General features: G+C 42.6%; 1 protein-coding gene across 6 annotated transcripts in view; it reads right to left on the bottom strand.

Annotated features, from left to right (window-relative positions):
* The window catches only part of DGKI (diacylglycerol kinase iota), a 151,936-nt gene that overhangs the window by 25,664 nt on the left and 100,434 nt on the right, over window positions 1-25,838 (bottom strand). For 5 of the 6 annotated variants that reach the window (XM_075275203.1, XM_075275204.1, XM_075275207.1 and 2 more), the window contains exons 16-28: window positions 23,352-23,407; window positions 22,746-22,808; window positions 19,450-19,523; window positions 19,249-19,360; window positions 18,929-19,128; window positions 17,494-17,556; window positions 15,589-15,689; window positions 11,282-11,361; window positions 10,536-10,574; window positions 7,022-7,091; window positions 6,881-6,921; window positions 6,325-6,452; window positions 5,816-5,944 (exon numbers count right to left, since the gene is read on the bottom strand). In XM_075275203.1, coding sequence (XP_075131304.1) covers window positions 5,816-5,944; window positions 6,325-6,452; window positions 6,881-6,921; window positions 7,022-7,091; window positions 10,536-10,574; window positions 11,282-11,361; window positions 15,589-15,689; window positions 17,494-17,556; window positions 18,929-19,128; window positions 19,249-19,360; window positions 19,450-19,523; window positions 22,746-22,808; window positions 23,352-23,407 — 1,156 coding nt within the window. The remainder of the gene's footprint in view (window positions 1-5,815; window positions 5,945-6,324; window positions 6,453-6,880; window positions 6,922-7,021; window positions 7,092-10,535; window positions 10,575-11,281; window positions 11,362-15,588; window positions 15,690-17,493; window positions 17,557-18,928; window positions 19,129-19,248; window positions 19,361-19,449; window positions 19,524-22,745; window positions 22,809-23,351; window positions 23,408-25,838) is intronic. The other variant, XM_075275208.1, reaches the window with a different exon arrangement.

Raw genomic sequence — 25,838 nt, 5'->3', positions numbered from 1 at the left:
CCTCTCCACATAGTATTATATGCTCCACAGTACACCCCTCCCCACACAGTATTATATGCTCCACAGTACGCCCCTCCCCACACAGTATTATAAGCTCCACAGTACGCCTCTCCCCACACAGTATTATATGCTCCACAGTACGCCCCTCTCCACATAGTATTATATGCTCCACAGTACGCCCCTCTCCACATAGTATTATATGCTCCACAGTACACCCCTCCCCACACAGTATTATAAGCTCCACAGTACGCCCCTCCCCACACAGTATTATAAGCTCCACAGTACGCCCCTCCCCACACAGTATTATATGCTCCACAGTACGCCCCTCTCCACATAGTATTATATGCTCCACAGTACGCCCCTCTCCACATAGTATTATATGCTCCACAGTACACCCCTCCCCACACAGTATTATAAGCTCCACAGTACGCCCCTCCCCACACAGTATTATATGCTCCTCAGTACGCCCCTCCTCACACTGTATTATATGCTCTTCAATGCCCCCCCCCCACACACACACACAGTATTATATGCTCCTCAGTACGGTGCAAACCACCCCCACACAGTATTATATGCTTCACAGTACGCACCCCACCCCCACACACACAGTATTATATGCTCCTCAGTACGCCCCCACCAGTATTATATGCTCCACAGTATGCCCCCCACACAGAATTATATGCTCCTCAGTGCGCCCTCCCCCACACAGTATTATTTGCTCCTCAGTACACCCCCACACACTATATTATATGCCCTTCAGTCCCCCCCCCCCCTCACACACACACAGTATTATACTTACCCATGAAGAGTTGCCAGGCGTCCTCCTCCTTCTTCTGACTGCAGGAGCATATGACTTACATCATTGCGCCTGCGTCGGGGCAGAGGTTACATTCTGCAGTCAGTGTAGGCCCGGTCGCACGGACCGCGGCCTATACTGACTGCTTTCAGTTGTATGTGTATTTGCACATACAGCTGAAAGCAGCGATTGCTTTCAAACGGGGAATCCTGCACCGGATTCCCCTTTAGTGAGCGATCTGGGCGACGGAGCGCAGGCCACATGCGCCGGACCATAAAAATGTTCTTGGCGGGCCGTAGTTTGAGGACCGCTGCACTAGACAGATAATAAATCTCAAACCTCATATCAGGTTTGTGAATATGGAAATGCAGCTCATTCTACTTTAGGACTTTTATAGGGTTAGAACAGACAGACCACCTGACCCTCCCAACGGTGGAGAAAAGCAAAAGATGATCCCAACACAAACAGGAATATAAAAGGGTTAAAAGGTACATAATGTAGGTAACTATAGGTTATGGGAATCCTACATGGAGGGATGTAAGATTATTTTACTTAGCTAGCCTGGAATTATTCCAAAAATTTACACAAAAAAATCAGCAGTAACTACTCACAAATTCGGAGACAAAACGCTGCTGGCACCGGCAGAATTGGCTCATCAGTCGCCAGGCTCAGGAGAACATGAGCTCAGCAGGTGAGAAATATACAGGGGACTGAAGAGACACACGAGGCCGAGTCATCCCGAAATAGATCAGCTCCATGTTTTACAGATAGTCTTTTAAGCTCGGCTGTGTGTGACTGGTAATCTCAGTTCTGTCAAGAAAGATTTCATCTCGGCTCGGGCTCCACGGAGGACTCCGTCCATCAGAATAACCTCATTACTCGCAGTCCTTATCTGACTCTGATATCTCATACATCGCCTTCTGTGGGGCAGCGCTGACGGCCCCTCCAGTGACCACAAATGTCCAGATGTGATATAAGTACAAATGTGAACTGTCACTAATACAGACAGGGAGAAAACATAAGGTGTCCAAGCTCATTACATGAATGTCTATCAAACCAGGACAGGCTGACCATCTAATGTGTATGGAGGGGTCCGGACTTCCCTCAATGGTAGATGGTGGGGGCAGGAAAGATTGAGCATGTCCTTCCTCCTTTATTATAGTTACTTCCCCCTTCACTGTAGCTACTTCCTCCTTTACTATAGCTTCTTTCTCTAGACTTGTAGCTACTTCTTCCCCAACTGTTGGTACTTCCCCCAGCCTTGAAGCTACTTCATCCCCCACTATAGGCACTTCCTCCAGCCTTGTAGGTACTTCCTCCTTCACTACAGCGACTTCCTCCAGCCTTGAAGCTACTTCTTCCTTCACTATAGCTGCTTCTTCTTTCACTATAGCTACTTCCCCAGCTTTGTAGCTACTTCCCCCTTCACAGTAGCTACTTCTTTCTTCACTATAACTACTTCCTTCTTCACTTCTTCCTCCAGCCTTGTAGCTACTTCCTCCACCCTTTAAGTTACATCCTCATTCACTATAGCTACTTCCTCCCTTACTATAGCTACTTCCTCCTTCACTATAGCTACTTCCTCCTTCACTGTAGGTACTTCCTCCTTCACTTTAGCTACCTCCTCCCTTACTGTAGCTACTTCCTCCCTTACTATAGCTACTTCCTCCTTCACTATAGCTACTTCCTCCTTCACTGCAGCTACTTCCTCCCTTACTATAGCTACTTCCTTCTTTACTGTAGCTACTTCCTCCTTCACTTTAGCTACTTCCTTCCTCACTGTAGCTACTTCCTCCTTGACTGTAGCTACTTCCTCCCTTACTATAGCTACTTCCTTCTTTACTGCAGCTACTTCCTCCTTTACTATAGCTACTTCCTCCTTCACCGTAGCTACTTCCTCTCAAGCACAGTAAGAGAAACAAGGGTCTCATCTTATTCTGGGTGCCATGTGGACCTAGACGAGGTAGTGGGATTATCCGAGTGACCCAGTGACATTTGTCCTTGAAAACAAGTCTCACAATTGTAACAGACAGCTACTTCCTATCCCAGGAACAGAAGGCCGGTGAGATCTACATCGTCGGAGCTGATTGGTCAAGAGAAAGAGACGGCACACAAAGCCTTGACAACCCTATCAGAAAAAAGTAATTTGACCGAGGGTGCTAGGAACGATCCGCACGGTTGGCCGTTGGTCTACCACGCAGCAGAGCTGGAGGACACATATGGGGCGGTATTATCATATCGCCATTGCCACTTTAGCGCGCCGGTCCAGGATTTCAGCATAACACTGCCAAAGACAAGAACCGACGAATGTTCCCTAGAAATCGCTCCAATGCCTCCTCCGTAGGTGTCGGCTCCAGGTGTGCTCCTACAAGGGGGGCTTCCTCCCCTCCCCCCTCCTATCCCCATCATCGCCATGACTAATCAGATCCCACCTGAAATAAAACAGAATTAACTCCGCGCTCGCTTGATTAAAAAGCAGAACGTATAATTAATTTTCTCCTGCATGCCGGCAATTACAATCTCATTTTCTCGGTGCCCTGAGGACGAGTGCGATAGCGGATCGCAGCCAAAAAAATTTTCATGAACCCTTTCGGAGCTGCCGATAAAACATTGGAGTTTTAATCTGTTTTATGAGGAAAATGCAATTTTCCCTTAAATTAAAAAAAACAAAAACAAACCATAATTCTTGATTCGCCCGTTTCTTAGTTACAACCAATATGGCCACCAAGACAGCGCCCACCTGAGAGGTGTAAATCTATCTAGTTATTGAAGGATACATCTCGGTACTGCTGTTAACCAAGACAGACTTGTCATTCGGGAATGGGTTGCAAGCAGTAGCGGATACATAGTGACCCCGGCCATGGTCGAATACCGAAATTGGCCAATCAGATCTGGGTAACTTGGTTACCGTCAGACAGACTGATCACCGCTTTGTAAATGAGGCCTAAAGAATGAATGAGCTAACTAAGCGTAACCTAACATATTACCGCCATTACACGTCACTGTAGGCCGCCATTACACGACACTGTAGGCCGCCATTACACGTCACTGCAGGCCGCCATTACACGTCACTGTAGGCCACCATTACACATCACTGTAGGCCGCCATTACACATCACTGTAGGCCGCCATTACACGTCACTGTAGGCCGCCATTACACGACACTGTAGGCCACCATTACACATCACTGTAGGCCGCCATTACACATCACTGTAGGCCGCCATTACACGTCACTGTAGGCCGCCATTACACGACACTGTAGGCCGCCATTACACGACACTGTAGGCCGCCATTACACGTCACTGTAGGCCGCCATTACACGTCACTGTAGGCCGCCATTACACGTCACTGTAAGCCACCATTACACATCACTGTAGGCCGCCATTACACGACACTGTAGGCCACCATTACACATCACTGTAGGCCGCCATTACACATCACTGTAGGCCGCCATTACACGACACTGTAGGCCACCATTACACATCACTGTAGGCCACCATTACACGTCACTGTAGGCCGCCATTACACGTCACTGTAGGCCGCCATTTCACGACACTGTAGGCCGCCATTACACGACACTGTAGGCCGCCATTACACGTCACTGTAGGCCGCCATTACACGTCACTGTAGGCCGCCATTACACGTCACTGTAGGCCACCATTACACGTCACTGTAGGCCGCCATTACACGTCACTGTAGGCCGCCATTACACGTCACTGTAAGCTGCCATTACACGTCACTGTAGGCCGCCATTACACGTCACTGTAAGCCGCCATTACATGTCACTGTAGGCCGCCATTACACGTCACTGTAGGCCACCATTACACGTCACTGTAGACCGCCATTACACGACACTGTAGGCCGCCATTACACGTCACTGTAGGCAGCCATTACACGTCACTGTAGGCCACCATTACACATCACTGTAGGCCGCCATTACACATAACTGTAGGCCGCCATTACACGTCACTGTAGGCCGCCATTACACGACACTGTAGGCCACCATTACACATCACTGTAGGCCGCCATTACACATCACTGTAGGCCGCCATTACACGTCACTGTAGGCCGCCATTACACGACACTGTAGGCCGCCATTACACGACACTGTAGGCCGCCATTACACGTCACTGTAGGCCGCCATTACACGTCACTGTAGGCCGCCATTACACGTCACTGTAGGCCGCCATTACACGTCACTGTAAGCTGCCATTACACGTCACTGTAGGCCGCCATTACACGTCACTGTAGGCCGCCATTACAATTCACTGTAAGCTGCCATTACACGTCACTGTAGGCCGCCATTACACGTCACTGTAGGCTGCCATTACACGTCACTGTAGGCCGCCATTACACGACTCTGTAGGCCGCCATTACATGACTCTGTAGGCCGCCATTACACGACACTGTAGGCCGCCATTACACGTCACTGTAGGCCGCCATTACACGACACTGTAGGCCGCCATTACACGTCACTGTAGGCCGCCATTACACGTCACTGTAGGCCACCATTACACGTCACTGTAGGCCGCCATTACACGACACTATAGGCCGCCATTACATGTCACTGTAGGCCGCCGTTACACGTCACTGTAGGCCGCCATTACACGACACTATAGGCCGCCATTACACGTCACTGTAGGCTGCCATTACACGTCACTGTAGGCCGCCATTACACGACTCTGTAGGCTGCCATTACATGACTCTGTAGGCCGCCATTACACGACACTGTAGTCCGCCATTACACGACACTATAGGCCGCCATTACACGACACTGTAGGCCGCCATTACACGACACTATAGGCCGCCATTACACGTTACTGTAGGCCGCCATTACATGTCACAGTAGGCCGCCATTACACGACACTATAGGCCGCCATTACACGTCACTATAATGTGTTAATACTAGAGAACAGTGAGCTGCTTCCAAACCAGCTGGGTGCGTTACAGATGTTCCAAAAATTTCTGGCTCAGACAAACCTGATATTTTACATAAATTTATATAACACTGGAGACTTACGGGAGGGCGCTGGAGGGAGGAGAGTCCCGCGTCTTGTCTGACAGCTCGTTCTGTAGAGACAACTTCCCGGGGACGCAGCTGTCACTCACTATACGTTTCCGGCAGGTTGGCGTCCACCACTCGGACAACCTGTATGAGGAGGCGTAGAGATGGTTTGATGTGGCGATTGAAGGGTTAATCACATTGTCTTTCATTGTTTCAGCCCCGTACACACAGTGGAATCTGCTTTTGATTTGGAGACGGATTCCGCCCTGACCCTGCAGTTGTTTAGGGCTTTTCATTGTCGCAGCGCCTCATTTACATCACAGAGAGGATAACAATAGAAGATAACACCTCTATAGATAACACCACTGATCCATGCAACTTATCTACTCTACTGTGTCAATTTTTCCACTTACTTCTGACTGAAACACAACCAGAGCAGATACCATGCCATAGGGACACAAGCAGTAAAATCAATGTGAATGAAGCACCCCCGTCCTGGTCCGAATGCCCCATGATGGACTTACCCTGAGGGTTGTTCCACCACAAGATCCGGCATCCCCGTCCCGGCACTGCCCTGCGGACTCCCACAGGCCTCAGGATCTAATATGAAGATCTCATCCTGGGAAATCTCAGTGACAAAATGTAGATGTTCCTGCGGAGACAGACGCACAGCAATTATCCAGCAAACTGCTCCGCTCCGCCGTCTGCTCACGCACTTCATTTGTTTTCTGTTGTTCGAGACAATACGGGGAGGTGAGAAAGCGGCGGAGGTAAACAAATGTCAGAGCCAGATCCGGGCGACGGAATAATACCATGTATTGTACAAAACTAATCGCTGCAAAGCAGTTCCAATATGGCTGCCACCCAGCTTTCCCAGAACCCTGAACAGTTGACGTACCAAGTTATATATCCATTACTGCCACACTAACACTCATCCCACTGATCATTCAGGGATATGGGAAAGCTATAAAGATGGCCTAGGCCTCACACTGACTGCGGACATAGGGTTTCCTTCCATAGAACTGCATTCAATTCTCCCAATGATGACCCAAAGAAACAGCGCCCCCTACTGCCACTCACCTGAGATCTATCTATACGATAAAACCGGTCAGCAGAGGTAGCTGTGCGGGTAGGGAAGAGAAAAAGAAATAGACATATAAGATTTAGGAACGTCATCTGCTGCAAAGTATACAAAGAAAGAACCTGGAAGATAATATATACCGTCTAGGAAGCACCATCGAGGATTGAGCCGCTGAGCAGAGAGCAACCGTGGTAATGAACCCTCATGGTCCTACAGCAGAGGAAAAGAGAGGGGTACAGTAAGATAAGAATAGTAATACATAGTATAGGGATATATTCATGTAAATAGGGGTCAGTATTATAGTAGTTATATTATTGTACATAGGAGTAGTATTATAGTAGTTATATTCTTGTACATAGGAGCAGTATTATAGTAGTTATATTCTTGTACATAGGAGGTAGTATTATAGTAGTTATATTCTTGTACATAGGAGTAGTATTATAGTAGTTATATTCTTGTACATAGGAGGTAGTATTACAGTAGTTATATTCTTGTACATAGGAGCAGTATTATAGTAGTTATATTCTTGTACATAGGAGCAGTATTATAGTAGTTATATTCTTGTACATAGGAGTAGTATTATAGTAGTTATATTCTTGTACATAGGAGCAGTATTATAGTAGTTATATTCTTGTACATAGGAGGTAGTATTATAGTAGTTATATTCTTGTACATAGGGGCAGTATTATAGTAGTTATATTCTTGTACATAGGAGCAGTATTATAGTAGTTATATTCTTGTACATAGGAGCAGTATTATAGTAGTTATATTCTTGTACATAGGAGGTAGTATTATAGTAGTTATATTCTTGTACATAGGGGCAGTATTATAGTAGTTATATTCTTGTACATAGGAGGTAGTATTATAGTAGTTATATTCTTGTACATAGGAGCAGTATTATAGTAGTTATATTCTTGTACATAGGAGTAGTATTATAGTAGTTATATTCTTGTACATAGGAGCAGTATTATAGTAGTTATATTCTTGTACATAGGAGCAGTATTATAGTAGTTATATTCTTGTACATAGGAGTAGTATTATAGTAGTTATATTATTGTACATAGGAGTAGTAGTATAGTAGTTATATTCTTGTACATAGGGGGTAGTATTATAGTAGTTATATTCTTGTACATAGGAGCAGTATTATAGTAGTTACATTCTTGTACATAGGAGGTAGTATTATAGTAGTTATATTCTTGTACATAGGAGGTAGTATTATAGTAGTTATATTCTTGTACATAGGAGCAGTATTATAGTAGTTATATTCTTGTACATAGGAGTAGTATTATAGTAGTTATATTCTTATACATAGGAGTAGTATTATAGTAGTTATATTCTTGTACATAGGAGTAGTATTATAGTAGTTATATTATTGTACATAGGAGTAGTATTATAGTAGTTATATAATTGTACATAGGAGCAGTATTATAGTAGTTATATTCTTGTACATAGGAGTAGTATTATAGTAGTTATATTCTTGTACATAGGAGCAGTATTATAGTAGTTATATTCTTGTACATAGGAGGTAGTATTATAGTAGTTATATTCTTGTACATAGGAGGTAGTATTATAGTAGTTATATTCTTGTACATAGGAGCAGTATTATAGTAGTTATATTCTTGTACATAGGAGTAGTATTATAGTAGTTATATTCTTATACATAGGAGCAGTATTATAGTAGTTATATTCTTGTACATAGGAGCAGTATTATAGTAGTTATATTCTTGTACATAGGAGTAGTATTATAGTAGTTATATTATTGTACATAGGAGTAGTAGTATAGTAGTTATATTCTTGTACATAGGGGGTAGTATTATAGTAGTTATATTCTTGTACATAGGAGCAGTATTATAGTAGTTACATTCTTGTACATAGGAGGTAGTATTATAGTAGTTATATTCTTGTACATAGGAGGTAGTATTATAGTAGTTATATTCTTGTACATAGGAGCAGTATTATAGTAGTTATATTCTTGTACATAGGAGTAGTATTATAGTAGTTATATTCTTATACATAGGAGTAGTATTATAGTAGTTATATTCTTGTACATAGGAGTAGTATTATAGTAGTTATATTATTGTACATAGGAGTAGTATTATAGTAGTTATATAATTGTACATAGGAGCAGTATTATAGTAGTTATATTCTTGTACATAGGAGTAGTATTATAGTAGTTATATTCTTGTACATAGGAGCAGTATTATAGTAGTTATATTCTTGTACATAGGAGGTAGTATTATAGTAGTTATATTCTTGTACATAGGAGGTAGTATTATAGTAGTTATATTCTTGTACATAGGAGGCAGTATTATAGTAGTTATATTCTTGTACATAGGAGGTAGTATTATAGTAGTTATATTCTTGTACATAGGAGCAGTATTATAGTAGTTATATTCTTGTACATAGGAGTAGTATTATAGTAGTTAGATTCTTGTACATAGGAGCAGTATTATAGTAGTTATATTCTTGTACATAGGAGCAGTATTATAGTAGTTATATTCTTGTACATAGGAGTAGTATTATAGTAGTTATATTCTTGTACATAGGAGCAGTATTATAGTAGTTATATTCTTATACATAGGAGTAGTATTATAGTAGTTATATTCTTGTACATAGGGGGTAGTATTATAGTAGTTATATTCTTGTACATAGGAGGTAGTATTATAATAGTTATATTCTTGTACATAGGAGCAGTATTATAGTAGTTATATTCTTGTACATAGGAGCAGTATTATAGTAGCTATATTCTTGTACATAGGAGTAGTATTATAGTAGTTATATTCTTGTACATAGGAGCAGTATTATAGTAGTTATATTCTTGTACATAGGAGCAGTATTATAGTAGTTATATTCTTGTACATAGGAGCAGTATTATAGTAGTTATATTATTGTACATAGGAGCAGTATTATAGTAGTTATATAATTGTACATAGGAGCAGTATTATAGTAGTTATATTCTTGTACATAGGAGTAGTATTATAGTAGTTATATTCTTGTACATAGGAGCAGTATTATAGTAGTTATATTCTTGTACATAGGAGGTAGTATTATAGTAGTTATATTCTTGTACATAGGAGGTAGTATTATAGTAGTTATATTCTTGTACATAGGAGGCAGTATTATAGTAGTTATATTCTTGTACATAGGAGCAGTATTATAGTAGTTATATTCTTGTACATAGGAGTAGTATTATAGTAGTTAGATTCTTGTACATAGGAGCAGTATTATAGTAGTTATATTCTTGTACATAGGAGCAGTATTATAGTAGTTATATTCTTGTACATAGGAGTAGTATTATAGTAGTTATATTCTTGTACATAGGAGCAGTATTATAGTAGTTATATTCTGGTACATAGGAGGTAGTATTATAGTAGTTATATTCTTGTACATAGGAGCAGTATTATAGTAGTTATATTCTTGTACATAGGAGTAGTATTATAGTAGTTATATTCTTGTACATAGGGGGCAGTATTATAGTAGTTATATTCTTGTACATAGGAGGTAGTATTATAGTAGTTATATTCTTGTACATAGGAGCAGTATTATAGTAGTTATATTCTTGTACATAGGAGCAGTATTATAGTAGTTATATTCTTGTACACAGGGGGCAGTATTATAGTAGTAAATATTGCTGTATATAAGTACGTTACTTACCTGGCAGTGATCTCTGTGTGCGGTCACGGAATGAAGATCCTTCAGACAGATATATAGAGACATTTATCAGACAATTCACTATTATTACGATTGCTCACAGTTATTATATAGCACACACTACCAGGGCTCAGTCTGATACTCTTAGTGAGTTTCTGTTGCCAGTCACTATTGTGTATTGTGTCGGTGCCTTTGCCAGGAAAGACTGAAAACTGTCAAGAACAGATTCTGTTTTACAACACAACAAATTGTGAATATTTTTGATGCAGGAGTTGGTTTGTACTGCCACCTGCTGGTCCTCTGTATACTGCAGCTCACCTGCTATTCTTATGTATTACAATCTGCGCTATCTGCCGCGGGTGAATTTCACACATCTGTCTCCACCCCAAGAGTCTCTCTGGATGACATATGATTTATTAAGAGCTCACAGACTATTCTCCTGTTGTTATATCTGATATCTCAGTGAATAGGAATCATCTGCTAAGTCAGTCACAGAATTACTAAGATGAAAATTTTTCCTGACTACGACTACGACAGTTCCCTCCATTCAGTAATACCCACTAGAAAGAGAATTCAGGGGAGAAAAGTTGTATCCCTATCATATGCCCGAAATATTGCAACAGCACTCAGGCTTGGCTATCATCCAATTGGGGATACAGGATCACCCTCCTGGGATCAGTGGGGTCCTAGCAGTGAGACCCCCACTGACATAGCATACACTGATATAGAGCAATACAGGCACTACTAACCTCTTGAAGGCGGTCAATATACATCCGGCAAGTTTCCAGGTCACAGTCTCCTCGTACCACAATGATCCCTAGAGGGATGGCTGAGAGAGAAAGCAGAGAGAGAAGGGTTAATCAGATATAGGTCCGAGGGATATGAAGCAACATATATGTCATATACATACATATGTATCAGCTCATTGTCATGTTCTAGATCACTTCGTGCTGAGATAACTCACACCTAGAGGATGAAAACCCTTCATCATGTATATAACACAATGGATAGATGGATGGATGGATAGATAGATAGATAGATAGATAGATAGATAGATAGATAGATAGATAGATAGATAGATAGATAGGAGATAGATTATCTATCTAGATAGATAGATAGATAGATAGATAGATAGATAGATAGATAGATAGATAGATAGGAGATAGATAGATAGATAGATAGATAGATAGATAGGAGATAGATAGATAGATAGATAGATAGATAGATAGGAGATAGATAGATAGATAGATAGATAGATAGATAGATAGATAGATAGATATGAGGTACATATTATATATACTAGGCTGGGGAAGAGCTGGCCCTGTTCTCCTACATTACAGCCAATAGCTCTTCTCATTCCACTCGCTGCTGTTTTTAATCTAGTCCTTGCCGTACGGTCCAGCGATCTCACAGCCCAGGTTTTAATCATCCTCTTGCCTGCCATCTCCTCCTCATTGTTATCTGCAAGTCTGGAGATGAAAGTCCTAATTACTTTAATTACGACTGAAATGTGCCGGCCTGATATGGAAAAGATGTGTTTTCAGTCCGGATGAGTTTTTTTGAGTCAGAAGCAGGAGAATGGAAAGAGGAAAACATGACGTATATACACTTACTACATGTCACATTACTTATCCTGTACTGATCCTGAGTTATATCCGGTATTATACTCCAGAGCTGCGCTCACTATTCTGCTGGTACAGTCACTGTGTACATACATTACATTACTTATCCTGTATTATACTCCAGAGCTGCGCTCACTATTCTGCTGGTACAGTCACTGTGTACATACATCACTTTACTTATCCTGTATTATACTCCAGAGCTGCGCTCACTATTCTGCTGGTACAGTCACTGTGTACATACATTACTTATCCTGTATTATACTCCAGAGCTGCGCTCACTATTCTGCTGGTACAGTCACTGTGTACATACATTACATTACTTATCCTGTATTATACTCCAGAGCTGCGCTCACTATTCTGCTGGTGCAGTCACTGTGTACATACATTACATTACTTATCCTGTATTATACTCCAGAGCTGTGCTCACTATTCTGCTGGTGCAGTCACTGTGTACATACATTACATTACTTATCCTGTATTATACTCCAGAGCTGTGCTCACTATTCTGCTGGTACAGTCACTGTGTACATACATTACATTACTTATCCTGTATTATACTCCAGAGCTGTGCTCACTATTCTGCTGGTGCAGTCACTGTGTACATACATTACATTACTTATCCTGTATTATACCCCAGAGCTGTGCTCACTATACTGCTGGTACAGTCACTGTGTACATACATTACATTACTTATCCTGTATTATACCCCAGAGCTGCGCTCACTATACTGCTGGTACAGTCACTGTGTACATACATTACATTACTTATCCTGTATTATACTCCAGAGCTGCGCTCACTATTCTGCTGGTACAGTCACTCTGTACATACATTACATTACTTATCCTGTATTACACTCCAGAGCTGCGCTCACTATTCTGCTGGTGCAGTCACTGTGTACATTACATTACTTATCCTGTATTATACTCCAGAGCTGCGCTCACTATTCTGCTGGTACAGTCACTGTGTACATACATTACATTACTTATCCTGTATTATACTCCAGAGCTGCGCTCACTATTCTGCTGGTACAGTCACTGTGGACATACATTACATTACTTATCCTGTATTATACTCCAGAGCTGCGCTCACTATTCTGCTGGTGCAGTCACTGTGTACATTACATTACTTATCCTGTATTATACTCCAGAGCTGCGCTCACTATTCTGCTGGTACAGTCACTGTGTACATACATTACATTCCTTATCCTGTATTATACTGCAGAGCTGCACTCACTATTCTGCTGGTACAGTCACTGTGTACATACATTACATTACTTATCCTGTATTATACTCCAGAGCTGCGCTCACTATTCTGCTGGTGCAGTCACTGTGTACATACATTACATTACTTATCCTGTAGTATACTCCAGAGCTGTGCTCACTATTCTGCTGGTACAGTCACTGTGTACATATATTACATTACTTATCCTGTATTATACTCCAGAGCTGCGCTCACTATTCTGCTGGTGCAGTCACTGTGTACATACATTACATTACTTATCCTGTAGTATACTCCAGAGCTGTGCTCACTATTCTGCTGGTACAGTCACTGTGTACATACATTACATTACTTATCCTGTATTATACTCCAGAGCTGCGCTCACTATTCTGCTGGTGCAGTCACTGTGTACATACATTACATTACTTATCCTGTAGTATACTCCAGAGCTGTGCTCACTATTCTGCTGGTACAGTCACTGTGTACATACATTACATTACTTATCCTGTATTATACTCCAGAGCTGTGCTCACTATTCTGCTGGTACAGTCACTGTGTACATACATTACATTACTTATCCTGTATTATACTCCAGAGCTGCGCTCACTATTCTGCTGGTGCAGTCACTGTGTACATACATTACATTACTTATCCTGTAGTATACTCCAGAGCTGTGCTCACTATTCTGCTGGTACAGTCACTGTGTACATACATTACATTACTTATCCTGTATTATACTCCAGAGCTGTGCTCACTATTCTGCTGGTACAGTCACTGTGTACATACATTACATTACTTATCCTGTATTATACTCCAGAGCTGCGCTCACTATTCTGCTGGTGCAGTCACTGTGTACATACATTACATTACTTATCCTGTATTATACTCCAGAGCTGCGCTCACTATTCTGCTGGTACAGTCACTGTGTACATACATTACATTACTTATCCTGCATTATACTCCAGAGCTGTGCTCACTATTCTGCTGGTACAGTCACTGTGTACATACATTACATTACTTATCCTGTACTGATCCTGAGTTATCTGCCTCCATCTTTATATCTTTCAGTGTAACCCCGCCTACAGCACTATAGTGACACCTACATAACATACAATAGATATTAATATAAAATAACTTTTTTTTCTGATCACAGGTTTTTGTTTTTTTTTTTAAATGACTTCCCCTTTAAGCAGATCCTGAATCCGCCAGTCAATGTTTGCTCTCTTCTTCGCACCCCAGGACCCCGGCGGATGAGTATACAGGGGCGTAGGTGTGTTTTTTTTAGTTAATCAAAAGCTACACTCACGGCGGGTGTCTGCATGACATGGAAACAGGTAGATGGCTTCCCGTGTAATTGCGCACAACGTCCCGCGGCATGGCGGCTGCAGCGGCGCTTGTAGCTCTGCAGTGACTATGAATAATGAGTACAGGGTCTGAACACGACTCTATTAAACTCTTATCAGCAGTGTTGATTAATGACTCCGACCGTCACCCATACAGGGACTTCATTACGCGCCGCGCACTGGCAGCGTGCGGGGAAGGCAGCGCCCCAGCTGAGTTTGGTACATGCTACAAAGCAATTAAGTTATGTATTGCTGCGGGGGGATCGGGGAAAGGGGGGAGGTGAAGGGTAATATAACTTTCCTAAGGGTTTTATTATGTGTTCGGTCCTCAAGTGGCAGGGCCTGCTCGGGGAAGCGTGACCGTCACTCTGGGCTCGTTTAGCGCTGACTGAGCACGGACTGCTCTGCATACATCACCGCTGCCTGGACGGTGGCGGGATCACATGAAGGGATCGGCGGCTGCTTTCGAGGCGGATTCCACCAAAGTCATTAAAACGTGACCGGTGAATGGTCCGATCAACTAGTTAAAGGGGTTGTAGCATTCAGGTATTCGCTGAATACCAAGCACAGCACCGTAAATTGTGTAGTGGCTGTGTTTGGTACTGCAGATAAGCCCCATTCACTTGAATGGGGCTGAGCTGCTGCTATACAATGTGAGATTTGTCATCAGTGTGTCCTTGGGGTCTCGTCGTTCTTGTTTGGGACGTGTGGGTATGGGGTCGTAGAGTGGGTGGGTGGGGATTAAAGGTCTTTGGGTGGTGGGTGGGTTTTTTTGGACCTCGTGACGAAACTTCCCTATAAGTAATCCATAAGACTGTACTCAGACATGTCATGCTGTAGTGTTAGTGTGTGGCCCCCGCTTTACACACTCACAGGCTTCCCGCAGTTTGTCCTTGTCGAAGTGCAGGCCCTCGTACACCTGCAGGCGGATCCGGTTCACTCGTATTCGTAGCCTGTCGGGTATTGAATGTGGGCTGAGGAGAGAAAAAGCAAAAAGGCAAAGATAAACGGAAATAATTCTGCATATATTTTATCTTACATTGTAACCAGGGCCCGTGTCGGTGCTCGGGGGGCCCGTGAGAGAAGGGGCCGAGCTGAGACTAGGGCTGTAGACACAGGATTCCCCCGTGAGAGAGGAAATGGTGAATTCCGAATCTCGGCTTCCTGTCAGTGAATAGAGCCATTCTTGTTTGCCAGGTGTATGGTTTGTTACAGTGTATCAGCGCTCCCTCACTCTGTCTATGAGGACTTATCGCTACGGACAAGCCCGCTTTAGTAAAACTTGTATTCCCCATACAAAAAAATGGGAGAATCTTGTCTTGGAACTCTGAATTGAAAAGTTCCTCTGTTACCCTTCCTGGAAATGAAAAAAATAAACAAAACAAGGCGGCACCAGTCTCGTTTTAGGAAGGTTGTCTCTCTACATTCCCTGATATTCTCAAATCGAGGCTTGAAGTGTTACGCCCCCTACTGACCCCCAAAATGCAAACACTCGCTTTATCTCTATATGCCCAGGAGGAATTTCCTGAGTACACTTATATATTATAGTAGACATATCCATAACTATTACTTCATGGGCAATACAAATATTTATTAAAGCAGACATGCTGGCATGGTAAATATTAACAGCTCGTTGTCAATTCAGTACAAGATTTCCAGGAGGAATAAGAGAGGGATAGTAAAATGCAAAGTTCCAAGAAAAGATGCTGCAGAGAGATTATTGTGCAAGAAGTTACGGAAACAGACGTGTTCAAGATATTTGATAAGGTAAATGGTAATATCAGATTGTTTCTAGATTTCCAAGAGGAATAAAAGAGGAACAACACTAAGCATAGTTCCTTCATAACTGTTCCTTCATTCCATGTGGAGTGTAAGCGTTTACTAAAACTGACATGTTCAAAGGAACTCACAAGGTAATGCTCAGTTATTATCTTCTTCTTACACTTCCAGGAGGAGTAATAGATGGACACAATGTCTATTGCCACATGACTTTAATTTCATGGGGAATAAGATCGATTTAAAGGGAGTGTTATCAGAACAAAACATATAAATCTAACCACGCAGATAGATAGGTTAGGGTTTCCTGAATCAAAAGGTGTTCTCCCCTTGTGAATCGGGGCCTGCGTTGCCGAGTTATCGCTGTTTTACTCATAGGTAACGGAGCCCCTTTAAGCCACAAGGGAGCCGCCATTGCCCAAAGAGCTCATTTGCATATTAGAAAAACAGCGATATCTCAGCAATGGAGGCAGCGATTTACATGTGGAAAACATTGTTTGACTCAGGAGACCCTAACCTATCTATCTGCAGGGCTAGGCTGATATGTTGCGTTCTGGTGACACTCCCTTTAAGACATGTTTTAGGTCTATGGCCATAAAAAAAGAAAAGATTTCCATTCACTGACAGCAAACAGAGATCCTGAAAATTATCAGGAGTTGAGGAGGTATATTAGAAAAGTCCAGAAACTTAGGATACAGTAAAGCGCCCCTTTAAGAGCTCCCCAGCAGATACATATGACAAAAGAGGGGCGACACGTAAACTAATTGTCTCCTAGACGCAGATCTGCCACTCTCTCCTGACAACAGGCAAAGATTTGGACTGAGCCTTGTGTTTTAATAAACTCAAGTCATGCAAAACAGCACAGGGACCATGTGGGGGCGCCGCAGTGATGAGAACGGCGCTGGGCGTAAGCAACAAAAACAAGTGAGTCATAGGTAGAGAGTGGGCAGCTGGTGCTGTGAGAGGGGAGGAGGGGGTGCCAGTCACAATGACCATACTTACACAGTGAAGGAGTCTGGGGGAGCGGAGACGCGTCGGTGGTCAGCGGTGGGCACTTTATGGACACTGTGGCAGACAGCACAAAGCCAGCACAAAGACAGAGTGCAAGCCAGAGGTGAGAGGGCATGAGAGAGAGCGAGAGACAGAGAGAGAGAGAGAGACAGAGAGAGAAAGAGACAGACACACAAGAGATTAACAGGAACAAAAGGAGTGAGTTACACAACCGATGAAGTGACACTCATGCATCATCATACAGGACTGATGGCACCACACAGTGGACGAGGAGAGTACTGCACAGCATGTCCCTTTAAGTAATCCAAACTCTATATAACTACTTTTCTCAATTATATGATATCTGTTCCCCGGAAAGCTGAGTGATAGTCAATGCTTACATACTAATGTAGAGGTTAGCACAGTTGCCATTCAGGATACCCGGCTACAGGATTCACTCACCCAGCTTTCTAATGATCCTGAATGGCAAATATACCGAAAAATAGTGCATAATGAGAAACGTTCACCGTTCAGGATACTGGTAAAGCTGTGATGGCGGTCAGAATGGGAGACTTGTTACCCATCTTTCCTGGCGTCCTGTTTGGCGAGTCAGAAAAGAAATGAAACAAGCAGATTTACCATTCAGGATACTAGGAAAGTTGTAATCGCGGTAATCTTGGGAGTCATGACCCAGCTTTCCTAGAGTCCTGAATAGCAAATCTATCTAGAAACACCCTAATACATCTGCTGTTTCCATATAGTTGCATAACTAGGTAGACTTGCCTTTCAGAATCTTAGAAAAGCTGGAATGGTGCTCACTTGATCTCACTCAGCTTTCCAAGGACTCTGTCACACATACATAATGGCTGGTTATTTTCCTATTGTTGCATAACTTGACCGATTCGCCACTCAGGACACTAGGGAAGTGTTGACTCAGCTTTCCTTGAGTCATTCTCGCCTATTATACTGCTACACAAATAGCACAGCTTTCCTAGAGTTCTGAATGGCAATCTGTGTAGCTACACATCACCAGGAATATGTTTTACCTATTTGCTAATCAGGACATTAGGAAAGTTGAATGACAACCAATACAGCTTTCCTAGAACCCTGAATGGTATGTCTAACTATTAACGATAGAGTAGCGGGGACAGCAGGGAGCACAGTGAGCTACAACCAGCTTTCCCGCAACGACGTGTAACTTAATACTGGTGGACAGTAGGGATGAATCTGGGGCATTTACTCCCCCCCCTTTCCCAGTTATATGTTCCTCCCTCCCCCCACCACACCCGGAGCGCCCCCTTAAGGTCGGCACACTATAATCAATACCGATGTCCGATTATGGATCAGTATATAACAATATATCTATAGTTGCGATATAGTCTTTAAACTTTAAGACCTCCAAGGAAATTCCTTTCCATCTGTTACCACCGGGGGCGCTGTGACTCACTCATTAAGTAAGGGCATGGACGTTCTCCTCTTGCTCTTCTGTACCATGTTTGCTTGATTCCTTAAGGATATACGAATGAGGGAAGGGGCGAGGCGGCAGGGTTCACCGTCTACCTGCATGGGGATGGCCTTGTACGTCAGCAGCGTCACCTCCCTGCACTGGTGAAGTCTCTCTCCGTGGCCACCGACCTGCAGGGCAGCCTGAAACACAAAAGTCGCTGATCAGCGCTGGTGCCGCGATCAACATATCAACAATACCGCCATGTTTATACAATGTGTCGTATAGAGCGCTGGGCAGACCCCGTTCTGTATTGCACTTACCAGAGACGCCATAGTGAAGCCAATGACCTCGATATAGCCATCGTCATGCCGCTGAGGTTCAAAGTCTCTGTGGTCACCGGGGTTCCCCCAGGGCATTGTGCCAGCACAGTACCTGGTGGTCAGAGATAGGAGAATTAGTCAGTGACCGGAGGAGTCCGGCCTATAGATGGTATATAGGGGGTATATAAGGGCATCACTCACCTGGGGATATTTAAGAAGACAATACACTGAAACTTCAGCTCTTGGATCTTGGGGGTGAGGTCCGTTCCGTCGCACTACAACACCAGACAATGTATTGTTACATATTGGGCCACCCCCGGGTCCACAATAAGGTGGCGCCTCCTCAGACTAACTCCTGAGTCTCCATAGTAAGAGACTACATACAAACCATATGTAGTCTGACCCTACGATGACGAGGTCATCCACCTACCCCAACCTAATGTATGTTATCAATAAGTTAGGGACATATGGATCGGCAGGATCAGAGCGCACATGGTTAGTTTATAGTCTACTAGTTATAACCCGCGACTTCGCCGCTGTCCCCTCACCCTTGCACGAACCACCTGCAGCGCGGCCCGTGGCCTCCCACAGCCCTCTCCTTGCGGCCGGCGCGGGCCCCTCCCACAGCATCGTGGACCGGGACCCCACGGCCCTGAAGCTGCTCCTCCGGCCCTCCCCTTTCCCCCCACCCGCTCCCCTGGCCGCCTTCCCCCCACCACCACCTACCCATGACCCCGCTGCTGCATACTACGCCGCCCTGAGGCAACGTGTGGCCGGCCGGCATGTCAGCGGCGTTCGAAACCGCCATGTTGAGCAAAGGGTCACCGCGCGCTGGCCACGCCCACAATTCGGCGCCAACCTATGGGCTGCTGTGCTGGCTCCCTATCCCGCCCACACACCGCCATGCACCAATAGGAGTGGCGTGTAACTACCTGTGCTGACGTTATGCCCGGGCCGACAGCGGAGCAGGAGACAACTTTTGAGGGTCGCGGTGGCGTTTTGGGGTGAGTGAGACACTTTTAAAGTAGCCTACTACCCCTTCCTGGCCAATATGTAGGTGTGTGTGAAATTTCTATGAAATCCATTCAGCCATTCGGGTGTGATTGAGGAACAAACATAGGATTAATAGGATAGGATTACCCTGCGGACATAAATCTGCATAGGAGCTGTATACACAAAGCGGTAGATATCTAACTAAGGCTATTTGCAAAATATATCCCCATTTCATTTAATATTCAGTGGAAGGATTAAAAAAAAAATCATGTGACGGCGAAGGCGGACGTGCCCTTCAAGTGACCGTTTCAGGGTTAAGTAGTCACCAGCAAAAAAAAATTTCGCCCTGTGAAGGAATAATATGAATCGGCAGCTTATTCACGGAGCATTTAGCCGCTGTGCCGAGAGCGGCTCCAGTTGTACGTGCGGCCCTGAGTGCTGCAATAGCTTCCATTATACCCTGTAAGGCGCCTACGCCGCCGCTGATCAGCATATTTTCCGTTTGGTCTGCAGATTCAATATTTTTTATTATGTTCCTTTAGAAATGCGATTATCTCATGTTCAGCTCTAGATTGTTTTACTTCTAAACACAAGGCCCCTGCGCTGCCCAATAGAGCAGAGAAAATTAGAATATAAAGAGTAAATTGGCATTTGTTCTTTCCGCAGAGGACTCAGAATTTTCTTAAGCAATAACGCGGGAGGAGTAAAATTGTATTATGTGCAGAGAAGTAAAGCGGAACCGGACACTTCAAGAAAGAAAAGTATTAAAAGCAGAGGATGTAGATGTTTCTATGATGTTCTGTTTGTCCTATGACTTTAATACAGGGATCACCAATCATCCATTTAAAGGGGGGGGGGGTCTATCTGCACAGATATGGATACAAATCTGATTAATACGGCAGATTAGACTCCTGACAATGCTTCTTAATCCTAATCTGCCATGATTTTAGTGCTAGTTCAGACTGGAGGTGCTAGTTCAGACTGGAGTGATCTGCAGGTGTCTATCTACGCAGATATGTATGAAAATCTGATTACTAAAGCAGCATAAATCTAGTTAGATTCCTGACAATCCTTCTTAATCCTAATCTACCTTTAGTTCAGGGCTAGTTCAGACTGGAGTGAATCTGTAGTAGTGAATCTATCTATGCAGATCTGTATAAAAATCTGATTACTACGGCAGTATTAATCTGGCTCAAATCCTGTTAATCCTTCCTTATCCTAATCTGACTTTAGTCTTTAGTTCAGTGATAGTTCACATAGTTCACATTGGAGTATTCTACACAAATTTGTATATAAATCTGGCTAGAGCCCTGCCAACTACTTAATCCTAATTCAATGATAGTTTAGGTTGGAGTAATCTGGAGGTTTTTATCTACACAAATCTGTATAAAAATCTGATTACTAAGGCAGTATTAATATCGCTTGAGTCTTTCTAATCCCACTTAATCTTAATCTGCCGTCGATTCCGTGCTAGTTCAAGTTGGAGTAATCTGCAGGTGCCTATCCACAAAGTTTGTATAAAAATCTGATTACTAAGGCAGTATGAATCTAGCTTGAGTCCTGCCAATCCTACTTAATCCTAATCTACCATTAATTTGGCGCTAGTTCAGAGTGGAGTAATCTGCAGGTGCCTTCCTACACAGATGTATATAAAAATATGATTACTATGGCAGTATAAATCTGTCTCGAGTCCTTCCAATCCTTCCTATTCCTAATCTGCCCTCATTCTCATTCAGATTAGAGTAACGTGGAGCTACCCTGGTTACTATGGAAGGCTCAATTTACAAGTACATAATAGGCTGCAGATGTTAGGGGGGGCTTTCTTTGCAATAGTGAGCTGATCTTAAAGCTAGATTAGGCTTGTGCAGACAGCAGAGAAGGGGAGAAGCTTCTAGTTTATCCATCTTAGTTGGCATTATTAATCAGATATATGTAGGGGGAAGACATAACATGGATGGAATAGTGCGGCTACATTGTAGGTAGAACAGAACAGGGTTTCCCATTCACGTACAGCCGTGCACGTATGTGCAGAATAACACACCATGTCAGACCTCAGCCTGCCTTAGTAATCAGATTATCTTAAACGTCCTTAAAGGATGAGAATCAGATATGGATGGAATTGTAGGGCTTCTGTGTAGCTGTTACGTGTACATATCAGCTGAACAATACGCCATTCTACATCTCAGCTTTATTAATCAGAGCTTTTTTTTGTTGCAGATTTTGCTGCTTTTTTTTAGCCAAAGCCATGAGTGGATTGAGCCGGAGGGAGAGGCATAATAGAAGTATAAGAAGAGTATTATAGAATTATAAGAGGAGTATATGAGGAAGTATAAGAGGAGTATATGAGATAGTATAATACTATAAGAGCTTCAAAAAAAACCACAGCAAAATCTGCAACAACAAAAAAAGCTGCATTTCCGCAATGTGGGGCCTCGGCCTAAATCAGAATCTAAAATAAACTATGACAAAGCTAGCAATGAAAATAAGCGACACGTCGCACTCACCACAACTTTCACGTGTTTGGATAAATCTCTAGAGCTTCTTTGTAGAAAGTCGGAGAAGGCAGCCTGGGGAGAGAGAGGAGCAGACTGATAACTTAGGGTCCATGCACAGAGTTTTTTTGGTTCTGATTTTGACGTTGAATCCGCGTCAGAATCCATGTGGAAAAAAAGCCTCCCATTGACTTTAATGGGTTCCTTTTTGGGTTGTTACGGAAACCTGGAGTAAATCTGTTTGCATGTGGAGACTAAGCCCCTGTGAGCTTCTATTGGCTAGTAAGGGACATGTGACCGTGTGTATGACAGTTGGAATATGAGTGAAAGACTTACAAAGCTTGTATTGGCTAATGTAGGTCATTTTTTGGGAATACTATAACTCAGGAATGGTATGGCCTAGAGACCTGAAAGTTGGTCTAAAACCTTCCCGGTCACCTGATGTACCTGTGTGCTAAATTTGGTGAGGATCGGTTCAGTTGTTTTGTCATGCATAAAGAACAGACAGACAGACAGAAACTAATTTTTATATCTACATAAGACATAGAGCATAGTACACCCCCCGACACACACTTACCCCTGGGGGAGTATAGAGTACACTCCCTGACAAACACTTACCCCTGCATAGAACATCTTGTTGCGAAAACGACTGTTGAATTTTTCTGGATTTGCTTCTGCAAGGAAGAGACAGAGCCCATGAGATTGACCAGAGTAGTCACAGCCAGCGCACACAGTGAGTCTCAGTATACAGCCTGACAGACTAAACATCAGTTCACACTGAACTCTTTATAGATAATATATTAGAATTTATTGGATTATGAGTTGATGGGAAACTGAGCTGCCGGCAGGATTACAATAACAGAGAACACCAGCAGTATCTATGGAGTTACAGCAAAGATGGCATACAGGGAGTAACTGTACTCTGCTGCCCCCTGCTGTCTCATCACTGATAGTACATTATGTGGAACCTAGATATATGGATGGATAGATAGATAGATAGATAGATAGATAGATAGATAGATAGATAGATAGATAGATAGGAGATAGATAGATAGATAGATAGATAGATAGATAGGAGATAGATAGATAGATAGATAGATAGGAGATAGATAGATAGATAGATAGATAGATAGATAGATAGATAGATAGGAGATAGATAGGAGATAGATAGATAGGAGATAGATAGATAGGAGATAGATAGATAGGAGATAGATAGATAGGAGATAGATAGATAGATAGATAGGAGATAGATAGATAGATAGATAGATAGATAGATAGGAGATAGATAGATAGGAGATAGATAGATAGATAGATAGATAGATAGATAGGAGATAGATAGATAGATAGATAGATAGATAGATAGATAGATAGATAGGAGATAGATAGATAGATAGATAGATAGATAGATAGATAGATAGGAGATAGATAGAGAGATAGGAGATAGATAGATAGATAGATAGATAGATAGGAGATAGATAGATAGATAGATAGATAGATAGATAGATAGATAGATAGGAGATAGATAGATAGATAGATAGATAGGAGATAGATAGATAGATAGATAGATAGATAGATAGGAGATAGATAGATAGATAGATAGATAGATAGATAGGAGATAGATAGATAGGAGATAGATAGATAGATAGATAGATGGATAGATAGATAGATAGGAGATGGATAGATAGATAGATAGATAGATAGATAGATAGGAGATGGATAGATAGATAGATAGATAGATAGATAGATAGGAGATAGATAGATAGATAGATATATAGGAGATAGATAGATAGATAGGAGATGGATAGATAGATAGATAGATAGATAGATAGATAGATAGATAGATAGATAGATAGATAGATAGGAGGTAGATAGATAGGAGATAGATAGATAGATAGATAGGAGATAGATAGATAGATAGATAGATAGATAGATAGATAGATAGATAGATAGATAGATAGATGTGACAGTCCCCTATTAGAGCTGTAATGTCCCGCTATGTTGTGACTCTTCGGATACAGCCGCGGCCTGCGTCACTGTGTGTAATGAGCCGCACTACTGCTGCCTGCTGCATTATACACTTGAGGAGCTCGGGCTTCACTCCATTACACACAAATGTAACCAATTTCCACGAGGCACCAACAAAGACGACAAACCAATAAATCGGAGTGAAAAATGAACAAGGCTTTGAGGGCAGAATGCATAAAATTCTGGAAGGAGATGTAACATTGCTCTCTCAACACAGCCAGACCGGCACTTGAGACGTATTAGCTCAAGGATTATTAACTGCGTCTTACCTGCGATCCAGATTATCTCAAGGTCATGTTGAACTAACTGTCGCTTAAAGGAGTCTTACCAGAAGACCAATATACGATAAGACCCTGCTCTGTACACTAAAAATGTGAAAACCGCATTTTAATATCTTACGTCTAAGCAGAGATATCATGACTTGAAGTTACAGGCCCAAAGCCTGAGGCTGCACTACTGAGAGATTCTTATGACAACACTCAGTACACTTAATGTTCCCACATATACACTGTTACTATAAAACCAGGAAGAATCTAGATAATAATTCACATAGTATACAGTATATGACTTAGATCCAAACAAGGTCTCCAAATATCATCAGACTCACTAGTGCAGCCTCAGGCCTGGGGCCTATAACTTCAACGCATCATATCTCAGCATAGAATTAAGATATTGGAAAACGGTTTTCACATTTTTAATGTACACATATGGGCCTTTTTTATTTAGTTATAGGTAAAGGGGGTTTTCCTATCAAAAATATTGGCAGTCAGTTTCAGATTGGAAAAGTAGAAGTGCTGGGACTTCTATCAATGCCAGCTCTGATAATGATGTAAAGCTGCAATACCAGACACAACCTATGGACAAGTGTGGCACTGTTTCAAAATGAAGCAGCCATTTTTTTTTTATTATATATAAGCAAAAGTCTCATCAATATAAAGTGTCAGGAACGCGGCCTCCGCAAGGCAGACTGGAGAGAATGTAAATTTCCCGTGTGAATAAGAACAGAGTGACACCTTATTAATGGGACTTCACCGAATCTGCCTCTCGCTGGTCCGACCGTCACTCACTGTAAACTACGCC

Source organism: Leptodactylus fuscus, chromosome 5 (assembly GCF_031893055.1).
Source record: "Leptodactylus fuscus isolate aLepFus1 chromosome 5, aLepFus1.hap2, whole genome shotgun sequence".
In the NCBI taxonomy this organism is placed as follows: Eukaryota; Metazoa; Chordata; class Amphibia; order Anura; family Leptodactylidae; genus Leptodactylus; species Leptodactylus fuscus.
Note: the sequence above shows the minus strand (reverse complement) of the source record. Positions and strands in the feature narration are given on the sequence as shown.